A 22,368-nucleotide genomic window follows, 5' to 3' on the forward strand; every position below is an offset into this window, starting at 1 on the left:
TTGCAAAGATGCACCTGAAATATATTTTATTTAGGATACCAATAAGTGTAAATTTTAGTATCCACAATACAAAAGTGTCATGTCAATCAAATAGAAAATCCTTATGGCAAAAAATTAAAATAGGTTTACTATCATACATAAACATTTATGTCATATAGCGTATGTTGTATATTAGCACAGTGTTGTAAAACCAGACAAAAATTTATGACTGCATTTGTGGTGCTTCTGTGGAGAAACGTGCACACAAATAGGTATTTTACTTCATTCATTTACCCACTTGGTCCCCTTTCCAGTGCTTCCCAACCTTTTTCCCTGAGTATCCCCTTGCCTATGCTCAAGACAAGTAAGGGACCCCCAACCCCTATCTGGTGCATACTCGCATCAAATGATTATTTCAAAACTTTATAAACATAACTATTCATAGTTTAGATTTTTGTGTTATTGGGATTTGATTATTGTAATTTTTACAAGTCTTGGATCCTCAACACAAACAATCTTGTGGGGGACCCCAGACTGGGAACCACAACCATGACAAAAAAGACATTTTTTTTGGTAAAACAAACTTTCACCTTTTATTTCAAATGATTGTAGGGGAAAGAGCTGGTTGTTTGTAGTTAGCTGCATTTTTTTCAAACCATCTCCATGCACGAGAGTCTTTGCTAAGCAGCTCTACAAACGTATTACATAATGTCTGAACATTTTGTCCAAAGAAGTGATTTAATTCTACAATTCACAACATATAATTGAAATGCCACAATGTATCAAAACAGAAGTATTACGTCTAAATATAGTACACAGACACCTACAAGTTCTTGCAATCACTTTTGAGTTGGAGAGTGGTATAAATAGTCTCAGTTGCATACTCATTGTTAGTCATACAATGCAAACAAAACCAGTGGATTAAATCCACAAAATGTTTTTGGCACATTTGAATTTTCCATAGCTTCTTCTAACTCTGTAGAAGCCAGGTACAAGCTATGAAAATACTGTGTTCAATTTTTACTTCATGCAGGAATGAAGAGGCCAGCAACCAATAAACACAGTATTGTAAAAGTTGCAATCCACTTCTTATCCCCAGAGCATCTTAAATATTAGATTTTGTAATGGTAAAAACATTATTGGGTTTTATAGCTGATTTATTCTGAAATCTGGTTGGAAAACATCAGATATTTATGCAGTCAATAAATGTGATTGTGCATCTTTTATTCTTTAAATCTATTTGCAAAATCTGCAGACATTTTGTTGGCTGTGGGCAGACTTTGCCCCTTTTTGAACGTTGCTGATGAAATGCAAAACCTTTAAAAAAAATCCCCAAAATGCAAAGATCATGCAGCCATGATGACGTGCATGCTTTGAAATCTTTGTAAACGTTTTGGAGAATCGGTGGCCTGGCCATCCGGTCCACATCCTCAGGTGAATTTTGTAAACAAACGGAACCTCTTGACATACAATAAAACAGCAGAAAAACATTGTGTGCGTCACATTTTATAGTACACCACTTTCTCCAGACGTTACAGGAGGTGATCTCATGGTTTTGGTCCCCACTCCTTTGCTCTTGTGCCTGGTAAACTGACCCACTGTAATGCATAACATGGCATTCAAGTCCTTTCCAAAAGCCCTTTCTGAATAAGGGAAAGGGATGGCCTCTGGCCTCAGTCATCTTCCTCCTCTTCTTCTTCTGGAAGCTCTAGAAGGACGCTGTGCTTCAGGCAGGTCTGGAGGTAGTTCACAACTGTCCGCTGAAAGTGTTGGATGCTGTGGAGCTCTCTCAGGACATGGCCCTCATCTGGGTACAGTTGCAGGGAGTAGTTGGCCTCCGCCTTCACCAGCCGGCTCAACAGCTCAGCGCTGTGCTGGAAGTGGACCCTGGCTTTGGACGAACCAACACAAACGTCCACATTAATACATTTAGGATTTTTGCAGGAAATAACTCTAAAGTTAAGCTTACCATCTGCTGTTCCATGTACAATAAGGAAGTTTTCATCTTTTAACTTGTTAACCTCCTCAAGGACAGAAGCAGTCTGAAAACAACATTAGATTAGTGGCTGACTGGGTACAAACCAGTCTATTTAAACAAGTCCAACATAATCCACAAGTATACTGGTTAGTCGTGTCTCTACAACCAGTTCCCTAAAGCAATAAATTAGATGTACTGGCTGGTAATAGTTGTGAATATTTGTGTCCCAAACAGGATTCCTGAGCTGGTTTAGTAGTGAGGTACACGAATATCTGAGTCTTGTGCTTATGGGGATGGTTGTTGCTACAGAATCTCATTTAAAAGTGTAAAACGTGTAAAAATGACTGTTTTATAGCAGATGTAGCTTTTACATCAGATAGGGCTGATTCACTATCAGCTAATCTGTGTGTGATCAAGTCCAAAGTGTCTGTTATTTTATTACATCCCCAACAATTTTCACTGACATGAATGAGCGAATTCATGCTTATTTACAAGTAAATGTATTACTTTCACCTTCTGGTGCATAAAGTCTAGAAGGAGTTTTAAAAAGACTTCTGACTCTGCGATGTGGAACTGATGGGGTGTAAAGGTTCTTAAAAAGCATTTTCAACGTTTGTTTTAATGTAGGAGGTTGGATAAGTTTTAAGGTGAGGCTGTAGACTCATGTCTTGCCTGTGCTCAGAATAATCATTATCTCATCAGCCCTACAAACAGACAGGAGAGAGCACATCACTCCAATCTCTTAATTGGTTTTTTGAAATATAGAATTGAGTTCTGAATTATTCTCAATAACAAAGCTATCGATGATCAGGGCTAATTACTTCTCACGCAGTGGCATGTCCACGGGGTGGCCCGGGGCCCGGGGGGGGGGGGGGGGGGGACGACTTGTTCATGCTTAAAAAAAATCATTATTTTGTTCATTGTAGTAAGTTTGTGAGCTCCACATTGTGCCATGACCAATTTTCTCTCTTCTTATTTGAGCTGTTTTATGGTGGCTATAAAGCAGTCTTGGTACCCTAGTGCAGTGTTTCTCAACCCTGGTCCTCAGGGCCCACTGTCCTACATTTTCCATGTGTCTGCTTCAGCACACCTGATTTACATTGCCTCCTCAGGAGGCAACACAATCTCACACCCTAAAGCCTGATTTATGCTTCTCCGTCTGCGTCAGTGCGGAGACACACAACGCCATTATCCGTCCTTGCGTAGGGCTCCGGCAGGCACGCAAGTACGTACAGAGTCGAGCCCACGTTTTTAAACATCCGTTGAACGAGACGGATTACGCAAGCTTGTGATTGGTCAGGACGCCGCTGTTGTTTACAGCACCGCCATTGCAAAGAGAGCCGAGGATAACTAGCGGCAGACACGGGGAAGCTTGAAGAATACCTCGCGAAAAAATTCTAAAAATATGAACGTTTAATTCTCCCGTGACTGGAGGAGTTATTTGTGGACGGAAATGACAGGAAACGTGGGTTTAGAGGTGGCGAGCGCATTAAGAGGTGGGAGAATGAGAGACAAATATGTCTGTGTTAAAAGTCTCTTATATGCACAAAAACACAATATAAACACACTATCTTGGACTGGATACATGACAGGATACCACAGAACAGCGCTACGCCCTCTGTTGTCCTGCCGGACAATTGCTTTGCAACACTCTCCAGGAGACGGAAAAGTATGAGGGCAAAACGCTTCCGTCAATCCGTGCGTGTCTGTCCCTTGCGGAGCTGACGGAGAAGCATAAACCAGGCTTTAGTGTCGAAAAATGACGCTGTGTGACCAAGCATTTGTTTCCGATGTGTGGGGAGCCCCTGCGCGTCAGGAGGCAACGTGCGACGCCCGCTGTAAAACGGAGATTTCACCAAGATTTCGCCTCTAACCTCTAGCGATTTAACCTTCCCCTCACCCCCATCCTAACCTTAACCCTGTATGTCGGTCTAAATTTTCCGTTAAGCGTGTTTGAGAAGAACAATGAAACGTGAAACAAAGCTTTGCATGTGCACGCTGGTTAAGGTTAGGATGGGGGAGAGGGGAAGGTTAAATACCAAGAGGGTAAAGGTCACAATTCGGTCAAATGTTCGTTTTACCGTGGGCGTCGGATACCGACACTCTAGCACAGCGTGCCGCCTCCTGACGCGCAGGGGCTCCCTACACATCGGAAACAAACGCTTGGTCACACCGCGTCATTTTTCGACGCTTAGGGTGTGAGAATGTGTTGCAGGAGGACAACGAGTGCTGCAGATGCCTGTTAATCACTCACTGATTTTAGTGAGGTCTGTGGCAGCAGGGAAACACTGGTATTTAAAGGGGTAACATGGAAAACATGCAGGATAGTGTGTCTTGATGACCTGGGTTGGGAAACACTATCCTAGTGAACTAGACCAAATTCTTGCTTTGCATCTAGAAACCACTGGTAAGGGGACCAAGTGGGAACGCTCCATTGGAATCTCCGCGGCCCCTAGCAACATTCTGTGTGGCCAATCACACCTCTTTGTAGGGGTTTCAAACAGATAGAGCGCTCTGATTGGTCCACAATGATGGGCCGATCACAGCTTTATTCATATCAAGAGCAAATAGACATATTGAAGTTCTTAATTTAGAAAAAGGATGCATTTTTCCTTCAACAGCAGACTACCTTGTTTACCGACATCGGTTGCGGTGAGTACGTCACGCCGTTCATTGTTCAGGTAGAACCCCGCCCCACGACTGAGAACCGCCAATGGAGCTAAATGATATATTTATTTATATATGTTTATTCTTGGTGCATTACCTCCACCAAATGGAGTGGAGTGGGACTAGGACCAGGATTCCAAATACCATTTATGTCAATATGAAAAAATTAATGATAAATACAAACAATACAGAAATGTTCTGTAGGCCTGTTGCTGGAAACCAATGTTAAAGGTGTATGCTCCAACCTACTGTTGTTTTGGGTTTTATATCCACTGATTTCCCTCTTTCCTATTCAGTCTCTCTCTTTCTTAACATTTTTTCTTTTAAATCGCAATTGCTTATTCTTGCTCATTTTAAATATATTTTAAACATTTTCGAAATGCCTTTTTATATTTTTACAATTTTTATATTTTTTGTTTTTGTTTTTGTGAAGCGCCTCGTGATTTTTATCTTGAGAGGCGCTATAGAAATGATATTTTCTTCTTCTTCTTCTATAACCCCAAGCTTTTTGTGGACAATGCGAAGTTAGTGTCAGTGGGACTCAGCAGGGTGGCACCTGGGGTGGCCAATCTGATTTCAAGGGTGGCATGTGCTATCCCAGACTACTCCCTGGACACACCCCTGGTTCCACATCACCCTGATTGAGGACTTAGGTTTCAGAGGGACGAGTTTTCTGGTTACGGGGGTATCCTGGCCCCTGGCTGCCAGGGCACAGAGGAAACAACTACCTGCATCAGTTTGAGTGACAGACAGGCTGTTCTTCTCAATTTTACACAAAATGTGTATTTAATCAGCCGCCTTAGCTATTTACACTCATAATTTTTCTGTAATTCTTTAACTTTCAACTTTAAACTTGATAGGATAAATTTAATCCTCTGTCTCTTTAATAGTCCCCAATTTGACCTCAGAATTTTCTGTGATTTTTATTTCATTGTACCATATTTTATTTTACTGATAAAAAAACATGTCCTTTAGTTTACTATATGCAATTTATTTTCAACTGAAATTTTTGTTTGTGTTCGTTTCTTTTCCACGAAGCATCTTGATCCCACACACAACTATTTTAAACATGACTGACTTCTAAAGGAAGTGAACTCTATTTCTCTGAATAGAGGATTTTCAGGGAGCCATCTACAACAGGTAAGACAGCAGTTATAACACTTTGAAATGGTTAAAATTCCTGTAAGAATCTGCAGATGGGCTGGTGAGATCAGGGTTTCTGACCTTGATATGAGCATTAGAGGTGAATTTGCATAATCTTGTTACTGATTGGTTTAATATTTCTGCAGACTGATGTGAAATGGCGTTCGGTTATATGGTGTGGAATAAATGCTTTTGTAGCAGCTCCTGTGTAAAGCGACCAGAGAGAGATCTACTGTTTGGTGCAATTTATTTTTTTTTTTTTGCATGAATGAAATGTTATGCATCTCTAAGATCTATAAAATATAGTCAACAGCTTTGCAAGCTGAGGCCCAGAAGAAACCTTAAGAGCTTTCTAACCTTTAAGAAAAAAGTTTTATTACAGCATTAATATACTTTAGCCTTTAGGGAATATATTCCAACTGAATAAACGTCTGCTCTGAGCTTATAAACGAAGCTAGTTGACTATTTTAACTGTGAGCACTGGCTTTAGAGGCTCACCGAGTAAGCATGCTCCTCCTTTGCTGGGAGTCCAAAGTACCTTTCTGAAAAGGCAGCACCTGAAAAGAGAAGAAGAAGAAAGTTTTTGAGCTTCAACGCACATAAACGGCAAACATTCAGTAGTAGCATGATCTAAACTCACTGTACAGCCTGAAATCTGTTATTGGTGCAACAGCTGCCGTGCACTGAAACAGCTGGTTTGTAGCAGCCAACATTTTGAGAGTTAAATAACCTCCAAACGCCTGCGAAGAGAAACCAGAAAAAGATCTAAGGGTGTGTGAGGATTCAAACTCGAGGGAGTTAAGTTTTTACATCTAAAGCTGGAGTAACCTTTCCATAGAGGGCTATCCTTCGATCATCGATGTATGGAAGTCGCATCAACAACCTGCGGAAGGATGAGAGTCCTTTAGGTAAGCATGTTTGAGGTTTGTAGCAGCATGTAGCCGTTAGCTCGTACTGACTCCACAACTCCAAGATAATCCTTGACCCTCAGCGAGCCAAGCTTCCGTGGATCAACGGCGACGGTCTTCTGTCCCCGCCCCACCCCGGTCCTGCCGTCCACCCAGGCCAGAGCCACGTTGTGTGTGCTGCAGAGGACCTGAGGCCAGTTGAGGGAGAATTCCTCTGTCACAGACTGACTCCCGGGGGTGCCGTCCCTGGCCATCGAGACAAACGGGACAAGCGAGCGTGGCGATGAAAGCTATAGGTTAGAAACCGGTGAGTGAAACAGGCTTTGGGGGGAGACTTACACAATGATGAGGAGTGGGAGCAGGTTGGCCTCGTAGCCCTGGGGTAGCGAGAGCTTCAGGTGCAGATCTGTTAGAAAATTAAAAATACTCAGGCTCTCACCTTCTCTGTACTTAGCACTTATACTATCTAAATTCTTGGACAGGAAACATAACCATTGATGTTTTTTTCAGACAAAAAATTACACATTTAAATAACATATAAAGCCAAACAAAGAAGAAACGTTTTAAAATCAGTTGGACCTAAAACTGAAGCGCTAAACATTAAAGCATCAAGAAAACAGGTTCTGCTGCACCCCAGCGATAAGTCTGACTTCTAGAGGAGTACAGCTCCACAGGCTGGGACCGTGAACAGAGAACACCAAGTCCTCACATGTCAGGAGACCGAGGAGCAGCTACAAGACCTTGAGGAACTAGGGATGAAAACTTCCCTGATGTTAGCAGGAGCCTGTTTTGTTTAGCATTTCATGGTCAAGGTGGATTGAGTTTGTAATGAATCTGGAATCTTTCAGGAAGCCAGGAGAAGGTCTTGGTGATAAGTCCTGCAGCGTTTCAGACTAACTGTAGATAAGATGAGCCTGGATTTAATCAGGGGAGCAGCAGTCTGTGCAGGACCATGTCACAAATGCATAAATCAGAGTTTCTAACTGCTGAAAACACTCCCGAGTGTGTATTCTGATTATGTTGGTCAGGTAGACGCAATTGGACTGAAGGTGTTAGTGCATGATTTTGAATGAGCAGCAAGAAAACTGAGGAAAACTTCATACACCCAAGTTTTAGTCTCATCAACAACAGCATCAAAAAAATGCAGCTCCATGTACCATGGTTGTCCGCCTGGACTGTCCTGAACAGAGTCTCAGGGAGCCTCTTGTCCTCCAGGGCTTTAGCCAGAGGGCTGTTGTCCTCCATGATCACATATCCTACACAAGGCACACCAGTGTTAGGCTTTCCTTTAAAACATTAGTGCATCAGCTTCTCTCTGGGCTCTAAGTTAGAGTCACACATAGATGGCACTATTGACAAGCTGCACAGCTTAGGTCTGCTCTAAAATATCTCCCTCTGCAGGCCACCAGGAGGAACTGCAGCAGTCAGCAGCTTGTCCTACAGTAATGCTGCTGCTGCCGCAGTCACACATGCAGACGGGACTCACTGGAGGGGTCCTTGGTGCTGTGAACCGACACCTTAGGGATCCCTGGGCCTGCAGGAATGTTTAAATAACAACAATGTAAAACCAAACAAGTTATTTTAGCTTCATCGTGTGTGTGTGTGTGTTTTACCCAAACAGTAGAGGATGAAGTGAGTTATATTGGGGCTGAAAACAGCTTTGAAGAAGCTACATCCATCAATGAGATTACATGAGATACAACGAGGCCGGGACACTCCTTTCAGGTCCACACTGAAGTAAAACACAACAAATTAAATATCCATCCATTGTCTATACCCGCTTATCCATGCAGGGTCGCGGGACAAATTCAATAAATGGACAAATCCTGTTACATAATTAAAGTGACATCACAGATTTTTGACCACGCAGAGGCAAAAGTTCAGAGAGGTCAAACATGGACGCCGTTGTTTTAGTTCGTCAAATGTTCCTTCTCAGGTCAGTTTTACACCTCAAACCCCTCTGCTGTGTTCTTCTTATGGTTATGTTCTGAAAACGTGTAAAGTTGATTTAATATAAGTCGTCTTTATGAGTACCAGATGTCAAATTGAGAGAAAATTTGTTTTATTTTAATTTTTAGGTAAAAGCATTTATTCTGATTCTGATCATAGCTGAAGCGGATTGGTTGGCGGAGTCGGATCGGTCCACTAGAGCCGACCAATCAGAGCAGACCAGGCTTTTAAAGGGAAGCCGATTTCTTCTCCAGATTCTGCTTTACAGAATTAGTAAATATGTGGAAGCAAAACACAGTTTCATTAGTTACAGTCGAGTAATGTTGCACCCTACTTTGTGTTCTGTGCTAGAAAGCAAACGATTGTCCTCTAGCTGAGCCTCAAACAGACATCATCGAGACTCTAAACGACTTTAGACCTTGTTTTGGTGTTTGGATCTGCAAAAACCACCAGAGCAGAAATCTTTTAAATGCAAAGCTGCGGTGCAGCGTGCTTCCCTAAATGCAAGAGAAACAGTATAATTATATTTTACACACTGAAGCGTCTGCTCATTGTTCTCCCACAGCGTTTGCCTTCACACCCTGCTGCTTAAAAAATAAATCAGTAATAAAAATCCTATTTTGGTTTAAATCAAGACAAAATCTACAAAAAACAACAAGAAAATTGCTCAAAAACAACATTTTAGTGAAACCGGTGAGAATAGAGAATAGTTGATGAATCTGTCTTTTATCTGTGTTTAATCACGCATGTGTGTCTAAAACACTGCATCAGGGAAAGCGTACCAATCGTTCTCAGGGAGGTGGCGTACCTGTACAGGTGCTGGCTCTGTCGGGACTCTTCTGTGCTCAGAAAATATCTGAAGAGGACACGCAAAGTTAATGACTGAATCCCAGCACAGCCTTTTATATGAATTATTCATGAGAATCTGCTCATTCACACCCCTCAGTGCTGCGATGAAGTTACAGATCCAGTTGTTTTGGAGTGCATCACAGTTTCAGACATGTTGGTTTCTCGCTTTTTATACGAATAAGGACGGTCCAGCACAGAGAAGGAATATCACTAGTCTGCAGGCAAAAGCAGTGTCAGCCTGAGGGCTGCAAAGCTGAAACACCCGTCTGGATTTACAGGAGATGGTGTTTTGGCTTAACCTGGTCCATGCTGGATTTTGTTCCCCCCTGTGGGTTCAAAAAGTAATAATCTGCTTCTCCCAAGTAATCCTTCAGTAACTCTGTGTTGTTACTTTTATTGCTCACGTCTAATCTGAGTCCTTTAAAGTGTTAAATTCACTTCTCTGGAGATTAAAACACGAAGAGACTAAACATGCAGAAAAAGGTAATTTTGTGATATAAACTACAGAAATCGAACTTTTCTGTCACTTGTTTGTTCAAGAAAAGATGTGGGCTTATAAAGTAATTCATGAAGACCACACACACACACACACACACACATTTTTCCAGCCTTCTCGTCTAAGGCACACAGCGAGGTGACGTCCCAGCTCTCCGATGTCAGGAAGCGAGGAGGGACAGAGGGGATGGCGGGCTGAGGAGCAAAGAACAGGCAACAGAATAAAAATAGGTCCAGTAATACAGCAGTTTCTGTCAGAGGATGGCAACCCGAAACGAAAGGCAGAGAATGTGAAATCCAATCCTGACACTAGTGGGGTTCAGAAAAGACATCTCTTTAAATCACGTCTGCTTCTTTTTAAGATATATATAAGTATAAAGCATACCTCTGGGCATGAGTCATACAGGTAAAGAATGGTTTCATTATTTTTCCTTCAGGTTTCTAACAATAACTTGGGTTGTGATCATGTGATTAGGAGTAGCTTCATACATGACTTGATTTAAATATTTAAACCTGTTGTGTGGCTTTTATTTATTAACAAAAAATAGAAAACCCCTCGGCCACTTTATCATCAGCATGTGGGCCAAAGATACAGAGACTCGTTATTGATGATTTATAATCAGGCAGTCACGAAGAAGCCTTCTCTTCGTGCTCAAAATGAGGTTTGTGACAAGCCAGGTGTGAGGACGGTGTGATGGACAAACGCAGAGATGGACACGAGAAAGACCAGCTGTGGGGCCCATCAGCACTGAAGGTTTTAAACAAGTCGAAAGTGTGAAGAAGATTATCAAACTATTATTTAGACATTTTCAGCAGGACAACGACCCAAAGGCCAAACTTAAAGCAAAAGAGCAAAAAATAAAAAAATTCTGAAATAAAATTCTGACAGAAAGTGTGTAACAGAAGGCTGCATTCTCATCAGAGCAAACTGAATGCGGAATTAGGGATGGACAATACATCGGTGTCAATATCGGCATTGGCCGATGTTAGTCATTTTTCAACATATCAGTATCGGTTCGATAAATAAAACCGGGCCGATATTAACAACCCATATTTTTTCCCATCTTGTCTCCATTTGTTTGCATGTTTCAGAGGGCGAGGGGGGCGATGTGTAATTGTTTAGTCATGTGAGCAGTGAATGAAATCATCTCAGGACCGTAAATGTGTGTGGTGTGTGTACGTAATAACGTAAATTCAGCTTTAATAATTTCCATTCTATACAAAATCTTCTGATTTTAGAAGCATTAATGTCAGTAAATCGGTTATCGGTCATGAGAGTGATCTTAATGTCGGATATCGGTATCGGCCCAAAAATTTCAAATTGGTGCATCACTATGCGGAATGTGGAATTACCCCAAAATTCCACTACCTCCGCTCCGCCCCCGCCTTCCACAGCCGCTCGCTTCCGAACTCAAATTTTACTGCTACCCGCTCTACAACGGCTCCGCTCCGGTGCGGAGCCATTGTAGAGCGGGACCTGTGCATAAGAAACAAAAAACGCTTTTTGTTTATTGATTTATTGCGAAATAACGGAAGCTGTGCTTGCTCCTTTTCCTGTTGGGCGGTTGTGATTTCTGTCCATTTACTGCGGAGGTAATCCGGCGTCCGGCAAAAATAGAATCGATCCTATTTTTGCCGGATAGCGGTACGGCGGGCGGCACACTGCGCACTGCGCCTCACGGCCGCAGTAGTGGAACAGCTCTGGTTGACTACAACGGGACCGATTTTGCTGCGGCGTTCGTGCCGGAGCGGAGCGGAGATAGTGGAATTTTGGGGTTAGTCCTTTAAATCAAACCCTCTGGTTAAATCGGCTCTTTGCTGACTGGTTTTAGTAACGCTGAAAAAATGGAGATTGTTCAAACAGAATCGACAAGTTCTTTCAACACATTTTCAGTTTCTTTTAACCCTCTCAGGCTCAAAATAAATTTTGATAAAAGGACAAACAACAAGTCCTTCAGGGGTACTTCTGAGTTAAAACATGCTCATAAAATACGTATGTGGAGTAACCAGGTAGGTAAGTTTTAACTGTTGTAAATCTGCAACGCCTGCCTCCAGAGGGTTAATATAAATACCACATAATTAACTAATTCATTGGTATATCCATTTTCTTGTTCCTTTTTTACACAGTTTAGTAAAACAATAATTTTTTTTACCTGACATGTTTCTGCTAGCATGGAATGAATGTAGAAAAGAGTTTCAGTAGTATAATTAACATTTATGCCAATGTCATTAAAATGCCTAAAATCAATTACTTAATAAATATTACATCATCTGTGGAGTTTTGATTTTTATTTATGAAATGTAAGTTATGTTCCTTCACGGGTCACTTCCCATCGTTTCCCTCAGTCATTTACATTTTTTCCAAATGCTGCATCTGCTAGTGGCTCCTCCCTGCACATGTACTCCTCAGTTTCTTCAGATTATGGTCTGATCGTTGTGTGTGTTTTCTGTATCCTGCTACCTCTTTTTATGGTTCCATCCACCGCGTGCGTCCTGCATCTTTGTTCCTGAATCTGTTTTTTAGTCTTAAATCTAACTTTTTTGGGTCCCCACCACTCAATCGTGCAAATAATACCTACACATCTCCAGGATATCGCTTCTGAGAATTCTTAAGATTTTAATGATTTGTAACTTTAGAAAGAAAATTAGTCTAATCAATTATTTTCTGATTGAAGTATGACTATATTAATATTATTAATAATAATAATAAATATTTTCTCATTTGGACTTAAATGTGTTCCACCAAGCGGCTGACCTAAAGGTCAAGATTGATCTAATATTATTGGATGATACGTTTAATTGGTCTTAAATTTTAGAAGAAACACAGAAATTAGAGACGAGGTGTCCTTGAACTGACCTGAGCGGCGAGACAAGCGATGTGGTGAAACTCTCCTCGAGCTCCTTGCTTTGCGGGCAGAATGGTGTAAAAGGCAGAGCCGTCGGCGGTGAACAACGGGACGTCCTGTGGACACACAGAGCTGAGTCAGAGGGAGGATGGAGGGATGAATCTGACAGACTGGTGTAAACTTCACACACCTGTCGCTGGTTTAACATTATGTCCAAGGTCATTTTGTGTTTCTGTGGAATACACCAGGCAGAAAAACTGTCAGAGAAAATTTTCCATCAACACTTTAAGTGACCTCAAACATCCGCCGTAGCTAAATACTGATCTAGAAACTGTGGGGATTCCTGGAACACCAAAAGGCAGCGAAGCAAATCACTAAAAATTCCTCTCATGCAGCAAACGACCTTCTTAATGGATTCAGCCAGTACAAATTTGGGAGCTTCAGAAAATCAATTTTAACTCTCAAAACTGAGCGAATGAAGCAAAACTCTATTAAAACGGTATATTGTCGCAGAAAGCCGCTCAGATTACTAATGTGGAAGAAGTGAAGGCAGCTCACCTCTGAGCATGCCCCTGTGGTGGCCTCGCACACACACAGCACTGATTGGTTCTGGGCCCGGTTAAGCCAGCGCACCGCCAGTCGGGTGCTGCTGATCCAAGTCACCATGGAGATGTAGCTTTCTCTGGAGGAGCAAGGCAGAAAGAGATACACGGATACAGGACTGCACAAAACCCCGAAACAGTGACAGCAAGAGGCATCTGCAAAGCGTAAATATTTGTGACAGGTGCCGCCTGCATTCATCGAAGTTTATTTAAAATTCATGGAGATGTACCTGGCCCTGAGAGAGTCGGGAGGCAGCATCTCCAGAGTGTGAGCTGGACCGTACAGATTCACTACAAACAGACTGACTGATGGGATGCTAGAGCCAGCCTGCAGAAGAAAAACGATTAGCTAACAAATAATTTTCGGACAATTCTTTTATTCACTCACTGTGTTCACTTCAGACACGCCACTTTATTTCCTGGCTTTACTGTGCTGCTAATTTGAACTGTTTGGGGAAAAAACATCACTTTTACAGCAGCTATAGAAGCTGACAGAAGCATCCACGAGTATCAGATAAAAAGTTTGGACTTTAAAATATGAATAACAACTCTTTCAAATACATATTTTATCATAAGTGATTAATTTAGCTTTAATTGTTTGAAATAAAAGTTTGTTCTTTCAAAAATACAAACAAAACCTTTCCTTTTTGTCATGATCTTTGTCAAAACCTAAAAGCTTTTATCCAATCTTGTGATTTTTTTAGTTCCATTGAGGAACAAAGTCCAGCAGATTAGGAAATGTACTTTACTGAGGAGAAAAACCCAGCGTTCCCTTTGCCGCTCTGTCAGCACAGCAGGGTCATCTCAAAGATCCAAAGCAGAGAAGAGGCAGCTCAACGTGTGTGCTGTTTCTTTTTGCTCTCAGCAAACAGGCTCCAGTGGTCATCTAGCCACCTGATTAGCTCTAAACAACCTTTTATAGGGAAAAATGACCACAACAACCTAGTTAAAGGCACCTAATGGTTGAAAAACAGAGTAGAAGGTGGGGAGTTGGGCTCTGCGAGTCCCTACCTGAAAGTGCTTTTTCTAGTCTCTGTTAAAAAGCAGGATAGGTTTGTACTTCATCAAATTTCAACAGTTAAACCAGAAAGTTTAGCAAAATCTACAGTTTGCTCTCCCAGCATGGGTTAGTGTGTTGTTTGCAGCAACATTTAGATAGAAGCATTCCCCGTTTCTAAACTGTGCTGTTTAAAATGTCAGAACGTGCAGCAGGACTGGTAAACAGCAGCGGTGTCATTACGGGAGTCTACATGCTGACATCAGCGTTGTGCTAAGAGCACCATCGCTCAGTCTGAACGAGGACTCCAGAGCTGTTAGGATGACTCATTCTAGCAGTGTTTACCTTTGGGTAGGGGAACAGCATGTTGGAGGGATACAGGCCACCTAGGAAGTGAGGTATTTCCATCCCAGGTGTGGCAGAGTTGTTGATGCAGAGGTATGCCAGCCGTGCGCCATCGTTGGACCACCAGTGGGCAGCGTAAGTCAAAAGCACCTCCTCTGGTTTTGAATAAATGTTTTTTTTTAATGAATACTAATAGCTTCCACAATACAATGAAAGAAAAATAAAGCTAAGTAATAAAAAAACATCAACTGAATAATTTTGAACACATTTTCTTGTAGCGAAGTGAGAAAGCCTGCATCACATCTCCACGGCTGTGGTGATGACTGACCTCTGCAAGACAGGTGAGCTGAATGCTGCTCTTCATTTGAAAATAAATCACAAATAAAAACACATTTCACAGATATCAATGGAAATTATTAGAAGCTGGTGTTCTTTCTATTGTTTGGAGTGCTGACAGGTATGTTCCAGTCACAGGTTTATGACTGGGACCTGACTATTATACAGGTCCTTCTCAAAAAATTAGCATATTGTGATGAAGTTCATTATTTTCTGTAATGTACTGATAAACATTAGACTTTCATATATATTAGATTCATTACACACAACTGAAGTAGTTCAAGTCTTTTATTGTTTCTAATATTGATGATTGTGGCATACAGCTCATGAAAACCCAAAATTCCTATCTCAAAAAATTAGCATATCATGAAAAGGTTCTCTAAACGAGCTATTAACCTAATCATCTGAATCAACTAATTAACTCTAAACACCTGCAAAAGATTCCTGAGGCTTTTAAAAACTCCCAGTCTGGTTCATTACTCAAAACCACAATCATGGGTAAGACTGCCGACCTGACTGCTGTCCAGAAGGCCATCATTGACACCCTCAAGCAAGAGGGTAAGACACAGAAAGAAATCTCTGAACGATAGGCTGTTCCCAGAGTGCTGTATCAAGGCACCTCAGTGGGAAGTCTGTGGGAAGGAAAAAGTGTGGCAGAAAACGCTGCACAACGAGAAGAGGTGACCGGACCCTGAGGAAGATTGTGGAGAAGGACCAATTCCAGACCTTGGGGGACCTGCGGAAGCAGTGGACTGAGTCTGGAGTAGAAACATCCAGAGCCACCGTGTACAGGCGTGTGCAGGACATGGGCTAGTGATGCAGCATTCCCCAGGTGAAGCCACTTTTGAACCAGAAACAGCGGAAGAAGCGCCTGACCTGGGCTACAGAGAGGCAGCACTGGACTGTTGCTCAGTGGTCCAAAGTACTTTTTTCAGATGAAAGCAAATTTTGCATGTCATTCGGAAATCAAGGTGCCAGAGTCTGGAGGAAGCCTGGGCAGAGGGAAATGCCAAAATGCCTGAAGTCCAGTGTCAAGTACCCACAGTCAGTGATGGTATGGGGTGCCATGTCAGCTGCTGGTGTTGGTCCACTTTGTTTTATCAAGGGCAGGGTCAATGCAGCTAGCTACCAGGAGAATTTGGAGCACTTCATGCTTCCATCTGCTGAAAAGCTTTATGGAGATGATTTCATTTTTCAGCACGACCTGGCACCTGCTCACAGTTCCAAAATCACTGGTAAATTACTGACCATGGTATTACTGTGCTCAATTGGACTGCCAACTCTTCTGACCTGAACCCCATAGAGAATCTGTGGGATGTTGTGAAGAGAAAGTTGAGACGCAAGACCCAACACCCTGGATGAGCTTAAGGCCGCTATCGAAGCATCCTGGGCCTCCATGACACCTCAGCAGTGCCACAGGCTGATTGCCTCCATGCCACGCCTCATTGAAGCAGTTATTTCTGCAAAAGGATTCCCGACCAAGTACTGAGTGCATAACTGAACATAATTATTTGAAGGTTGACTTTTTTGTATTAAAACACTTTTATTGGTCAGATGAAATATGCAAATTTTTTGGAGACAGGAATTTTGGGTTTTCATGAGCTGTACGCCAAAATCATCAATATTAGAAACAATAAAAGGCTTGAACTACTTCATTTGTGTGTTATGAATCTAATACACATGAAAGTCTAATGTTTATCAGTACATTACAGAAAATAATGAACTTCATCACAATATGCTAATTGTTTGAGAAGGACCTGTACTACAATGGGGTTAGTGACCGACTGAAAACATTTCCAAACTGGTTCTGAGGTGTATGTGTTGCAATATGAAGGGCCAACTCATTTAATCAACATATTTGCAGTGGTCTCTGGTAGGAATGAATGCCTTGTATGTCATTCTCGGCGGGGGAAATGTAATGTGCAGCATTTCTCTGACCTAAAAGTTGCCCACATCACAGCTGAACGTCAGGATTTGGAGTCTTATTTCCTGATATTTGAACATCTCACCTTGGATTAAACAACAGCAACGTGACTCAACCTCTGACTTATAACATGGATGTTGTATTTCCACAAAAAGCACAAGTCTGAATGAGTTGTGCTGTGTGGCGGTGTTGCTAATGCTAACAGTTAGCTTAGGCCAGCCAAGACATCAGCTGCTGATTCCTGGACGTAAAAACAACAACAACCTCCCCTCTCATGGGTCAAGATGGGAGTCCATGAATGCTAATTCACAGTGTGACGTAGATCTGTGAAGATTTTCGAATCCTAGAGTTTCACCATCTATTTTCTATCAGAAGCTAATGCAAGAGATTGGTGTAGGAGACTATTTTCGTGCTCAGCCTGTATAAAAAACTCAGAGTGACGGATAATAATTGGAAAAAAACATTTAAAAATGTTTTAGTTAACCACGCCTTTCAACAACAACAATATAACATGTATTATTAATATTAATTATTGATATTTTTGATGTGACCTGTGCTCCCGTGCTGACTTATTGAAACACAACCACTAAATGCATATTGACTGAAATCAGCTTTGAAATACAAATTTAATAATTGCACAGGCCAAAAATTCACCAAAAAGACGGACTGCGTCTCACCTTCATATATCCAGTCAGAGAGTCCGTTCACCATCTTCTGGTCCCGGTCAGTGGACGTCAGACGGAGAGGTTTGCTCATCACACCAGGCTTGTAGTAAATTTCTCCATCAAACACGAAGGCCTGGCGCGTTGAGCACAGATACGTCGTCAGTTGTCAGAGACAGAAAGGTTGCAGATTTCACAGCCAGCTGCCTGAATTAAGCAGCGAATGCCATCCAACTACGAATGAATCATTGGCCCGCACACACACCAGGGAGAGCCAATACATCTTTTCTCGCCAGTTAATGCGGTGCAGATGAGCTCTGACATGGCAGCAAAGCTAATTAAATTACAGCAGAGGCAGACGAATAATAATCTCAGTACGAAACAATCCCATTACAGAGGCACAGCCACCGCAGATGGAGTGCCTAACGACGTTGTCGCTCCGCTTTTATGATCAGAACCGTGCCAAAATGCAACACTTTGATGAGTTCATATTGATGCAGATGGCGATACATTTATCTGGTGAAGAATCTGTAAGAGCTTTGCTCACCAGCTGGTTCCCCTGTGGTCCCCAGGAAGCGTACTGCAGCTCTGATCCCTTCCCTTCAGGGGGGTTGAGCTCCAGAAGTTCCCTGGAACACACACAAAAACTCAGACATGACCCCAATCAGGGATGCCCGTCCTGCCTTAAACCCTCTGAAGTCTGTCCATACCCTGCCCTTGAGAAAGCAGCCGTGGTGACAGGACGTGAAGAGCAAGATGCAGAGAGGGGGATGGGACGGTTGCTCATGCAGGAGTGCAACATTTCTTTCTATTTTCCCATAATAACATTCTTCTCAAGCAGACAGATTTCTTGTAAGTCTGATGACGTTCGATGCTGCAGGTCTTCAGGACATCTGTTTCCACATCATTTCTCAGAGTAATCATCCAAAGCCACCACAGGTACGTTTATTTTCCACTGATAAAGCTCAAAATGAATCTCAGGCAGTGACACTGAATGTACAGAACTGCGCAAACCTCACGGCACGTTGGTTTATGGAACCTGGAAAGAACACTGATGAACGAATGCATGTCTGAGAGAAACACAAACTTTGCACTCAACGAGACGCACTTCGGGGGACATTCTCATTTTCCTTTTTTTCAGTCTGCAGATCTGCTTGCATGTCAACGCTCATGCCCGGTGCTTCTCATGCATTCGCATTCACGATTCCACCTACCCATTAGCCACATTGTAGATAGCAAAGGAGGCTGTGAAGGACTGAGAAAAGACCTGAAAGAGGTAGAGGATATCATGCACAGAGGGGTGTCGCACAGACATGAAAACACAGAATATTTATATCACACACATGCTCCTGCTCACGCTAAAGCTGTGGTCAAACAAGGTCAATAATCGTTTCTGTCAGTGTGTCACCATCAGCATGTGAATGGATGATTCACAGCAGAATAAAGTGCTTTGGAGTCCTCAGACTCATAAAGTCACTCAGAAGAACATTGGAACATGCCTTGGAGGCTCCTGATGAATGATTTCCTTGGCAACCAGGGCGGGACCAAGGCATCTAGGTGAGGTTCATTGGCCCAATCTGAATACTCGCACTGCGCCCTGCAGACTTCAGCAAAGTGCACTTGGAAAACGTGTGCAGTAGGGTTTGAGTGCGTAGTACACAAGTGTGTTAATAATAGCAGAATAGAGACGGGGAGCATTGCGTCATCGACCGCAATGCATGCCGGGATGCTGGCCGCTGTGATACTTTTTCAAAAACCTTTATTAACAACTTTTAAACAAACAGTTATTTGAAATAAATTTACATTTATTGCTGCTTTGTCTAATGGTTTTAGAGCGTCAACTAATTGTCCTAAAATTAACTAATTTCATTAGAAAATGCGTATTTTCAGAAAAGGAACTTGAGCCTTTTCTCCTGCAGCAATGACTTGTGGGTAATACCCTTGCCTGAGGTCCGCATCGCTGCAGACTTGGGTGAAGTGCAGGGTAGGGGTGCAATGGGGGCGTGGTCAACTTCCGCACTTGAGAATTGGGACACCCTATGCACTCTCACCCCTGGCTAGGAACGCAAAATTGAAGGGTGCTCTACACAGCATGGAGACTGCACTGGTTAGAGTACTCAGTGACATTTATCTAGCGACTGATAGCGGTAATTCTGTGTTGTTATTTCTGCTGGACCTCGCGGCTGCCTTTGACACGATAGATCATGAAGTGCTACTTCACCGTCTACATCATTATGCTGGGATTTCAGGGTTAGCCCTGGAATGGTTTAAATCATACCTGACAAATAGAAAAATGTGTGCTAGGATGGGAAGTTATTCCTCAGAGTACTCTGATCTACCCTGGGGGGTACCACAGGGCTCGATATTGGGACCTCTGTTGTTTTCTGTTTACATTCTGCCCTTAGGTGACATCTGTCATGAGCTTGGAGTTCAATTCCACCTATATGCTGACGATTGTCAGCTGTACCTGCCTCTGAACATGTCAAGTGGTCTCTTTATTTCTATTCTTACAAACTGTTTGAGGGAGATCAAGACCTGGATGAGTGAAAATTTTCCGAGCCTAAATGATCACAAAACAGAGGCTATATTGTTTGCTCCAAGCAGACATTGTGACTCTTCCCTAACTGACTGTGGGTCATTTAATGGCCAGCTGACTACAGTGGTGACTAATCTTGGTGTTACACTGGATAGCACCCTTAGTTTTGATACCCACATCAATGGAGTGATCTCCTCCTCCTTTTTCCACCCTCATCAGTTGGCAAAGATCAAACCATTTTCGTCACGTCATGATCTTGAGACGGTAGTCCATGCTTTTATTATGGTGCAATTGGACTACTGCATCTCTGTTTTATTCGGTGTGAGCAAGGGCCCAATAGCCTGGCTGCAAATGGTGCAGAATGCTGCTGCCAGATTTTTAGAGGGCAGGCGCAAGTATGACCACATAACTCCTGTCCTGGCTGCCCATTGATGTAAGGATTCGTTTTAAAATACTCTTACTGGTTTTTAAAATGTTAAATGGTTTGGCCCCTCCTTACTTGGTGTCACTGCTTCAGCCGTACACCCCTGTACGGTCACTCCGCTCGGAGAACCTCATGCTCCTCTCGGTCCCAAGAACGCGCCTAAAGACACGTGGTGATAGGGCCTTTGCTGTTGCAAGTCCTAAGCTTTGGAACGAGCTTCCTCTCAGCATAAGGGCCTCCACCTCTGTTGCGGTTTTTAAGGCAAGGCTAAAAACCTTCTTTTATGATCTGTCTTTTAATCTTTCTAACTAGTTTTATTGTTTTACTTACAGCAATCTGTGTACTCACTGTATTTTTATCTGTATCTTGTGATTAGGGCTGCAACAAACGATTATTTGGATAATCGATTAATCGGATGGGGTCTCGACACGATTAATCGATTAATCGGATTACATGGGGAAATTTTTAAAAACTGCTAGGGAAACGTTATTTCTCTCCTTCCTTCACTTTATTTAACACAACATTATTAGAAAACAGTTCAATAGCAGAAAAACAACATGCCATCACCTAAATTGTCTTATAAGGTGTATAGACAGAGACCCTAAGCTACATCTATATCTGTGACCTAAAATGCTTGGTCCAAGTTAAACAGCTTAAGGGCAATTCTCATCTGTTTTGTTTGATCTCATCTGTTAACATTTATTTTAAATGTAATTAAACATAGGCTGTGAATTAATCAAAATTGATCACTATTTCCAAAACTGACTGAAAAAATACCAAATAAAACAAAAGTAAATGAATGCCATCCTCCTTGCGATGATGCCCTGGGCAACTGCCATAAAGTCACATCAAGAAATGCTGCTGATCATTCCAATGATCCCAAATAGACTCACATTAGGCCACATGAAAGCAACTGAACCCAAAAATATATTAACCAGTATATAACTGCCAGGGGCGTCAGACTGGGGGGGGAAAGGGTACCGTTTACCCAGGGCCCACTGCAGGGAGGGGCCCTGAGACAGCTTTGAATAAAAATGTTTTATTGTTGTTGTTTTTTTCCCCCCCAACTTACTTAATGTCTTAATAAACTTCCCTTTACCTGGATAAAGAGGTTAAGAAACACAATTTCGCCTTAAAAATAATAACTGAATAATCTCTGAGGCATCTATCACCCCTTAAAAATGTGCAAAGTGGTTTAGTCCACACCAGCGGCCAGGGGCTGCACGGCCGCATGTACAGCTAATGAGACATCGCAGATGCCGACAGCCAGAGCTGGAGGCAGGAGAGTCAGTCATGTCTTTTCCCAAGAAAGGGAAATCTGGCTTCCAGAAAAGAAAAGAAAAGAAAAGAAGGAGAAGGAGAAAAAGTTAATTGAACAGAAGCAAGTATTGACTAGGTTTTTCAAGAAGGAAGGTGAGCAGCAGCAGAACACAGTTTTAGCTGATATTAGCTAGCTCTCAGAAGCTGCATTCATGTTAGGTGTTCAGTGTTAAACGCCTTTAGTTTCACCATCAAGATCAAATATAAATTAATTAGTGTTATCAGTGAAAACACTAATATATATATATATATATATATATATATATATATATATATATATATATATATTAATCAGAATTATTATCGCGGGTGGCCGCCACCAATTACTTCGCGGACCTCGCAGTAAAAACAGGTTCACTCTGTGTGGATATTTCAGCTCCTTCCCAGTCATGGACCAAGACAAACTT

General features: G+C 42.2%; 1 protein-coding gene across 2 annotated transcripts in view; it reads right to left on the minus strand.

Moving 5' to 3' along the window:
- Nucleotides 1-543: 543 nt before the first annotated feature.
- Nucleotides 544-22,368, minus strand: part of LOC107390391 (inactive dipeptidyl peptidase 10) — a 44,875-nt gene continuing 23,050 nt past the window's right edge. The window contains exons 6-25 of one of the 2 annotated variants that reach the window (XM_015967062.3): nt 18,896-18,948; nt 18,229-18,310; nt 17,697-17,817; nt 14,760-14,914; nt 13,648-13,745; nt 13,374-13,497; nt 13,006-13,047; nt 12,827-12,931; nt 10,073-10,164; nt 9,434-9,481; nt 8,289-8,407; nt 8,162-8,209; nt 7,833-7,931; nt 7,015-7,081; nt 6,727-6,921; nt 6,596-6,650; nt 6,408-6,507; nt 6,266-6,324; nt 1,949-2,021; nt 544-1,870 (exon numbers count right to left, since the gene is read on the minus strand). In XM_015967062.3, the coding sequence (XP_015822548.1) occupies nt 1,653-1,870; nt 1,949-2,021; nt 6,266-6,324; nt 6,408-6,507; nt 6,596-6,650; nt 6,727-6,921; nt 7,015-7,081; nt 7,833-7,931; nt 8,162-8,209; nt 8,289-8,407; nt 9,434-9,481; nt 10,073-10,164; nt 12,827-12,931; nt 13,006-13,047; nt 13,374-13,497; nt 13,648-13,745; nt 14,760-14,914; nt 17,697-17,817; nt 18,229-18,310; nt 18,896-18,948 (1,953 nt within the window). In that variant the 3' untranslated portion in view covers nt 544-1,652. The other variant, XM_015967063.3, reaches the window with a different exon arrangement.

The sequence above is a fragment of the Nothobranchius furzeri genome, chromosome 15 (genome assembly GCF_043380555.1).
Source record: "Nothobranchius furzeri strain GRZ-AD chromosome 15, NfurGRZ-RIMD1, whole genome shotgun sequence".
NCBI classification, from domain to species: Eukaryota; Metazoa; Chordata; class Actinopteri; order Cyprinodontiformes; family Nothobranchiidae; genus Nothobranchius; species Nothobranchius furzeri.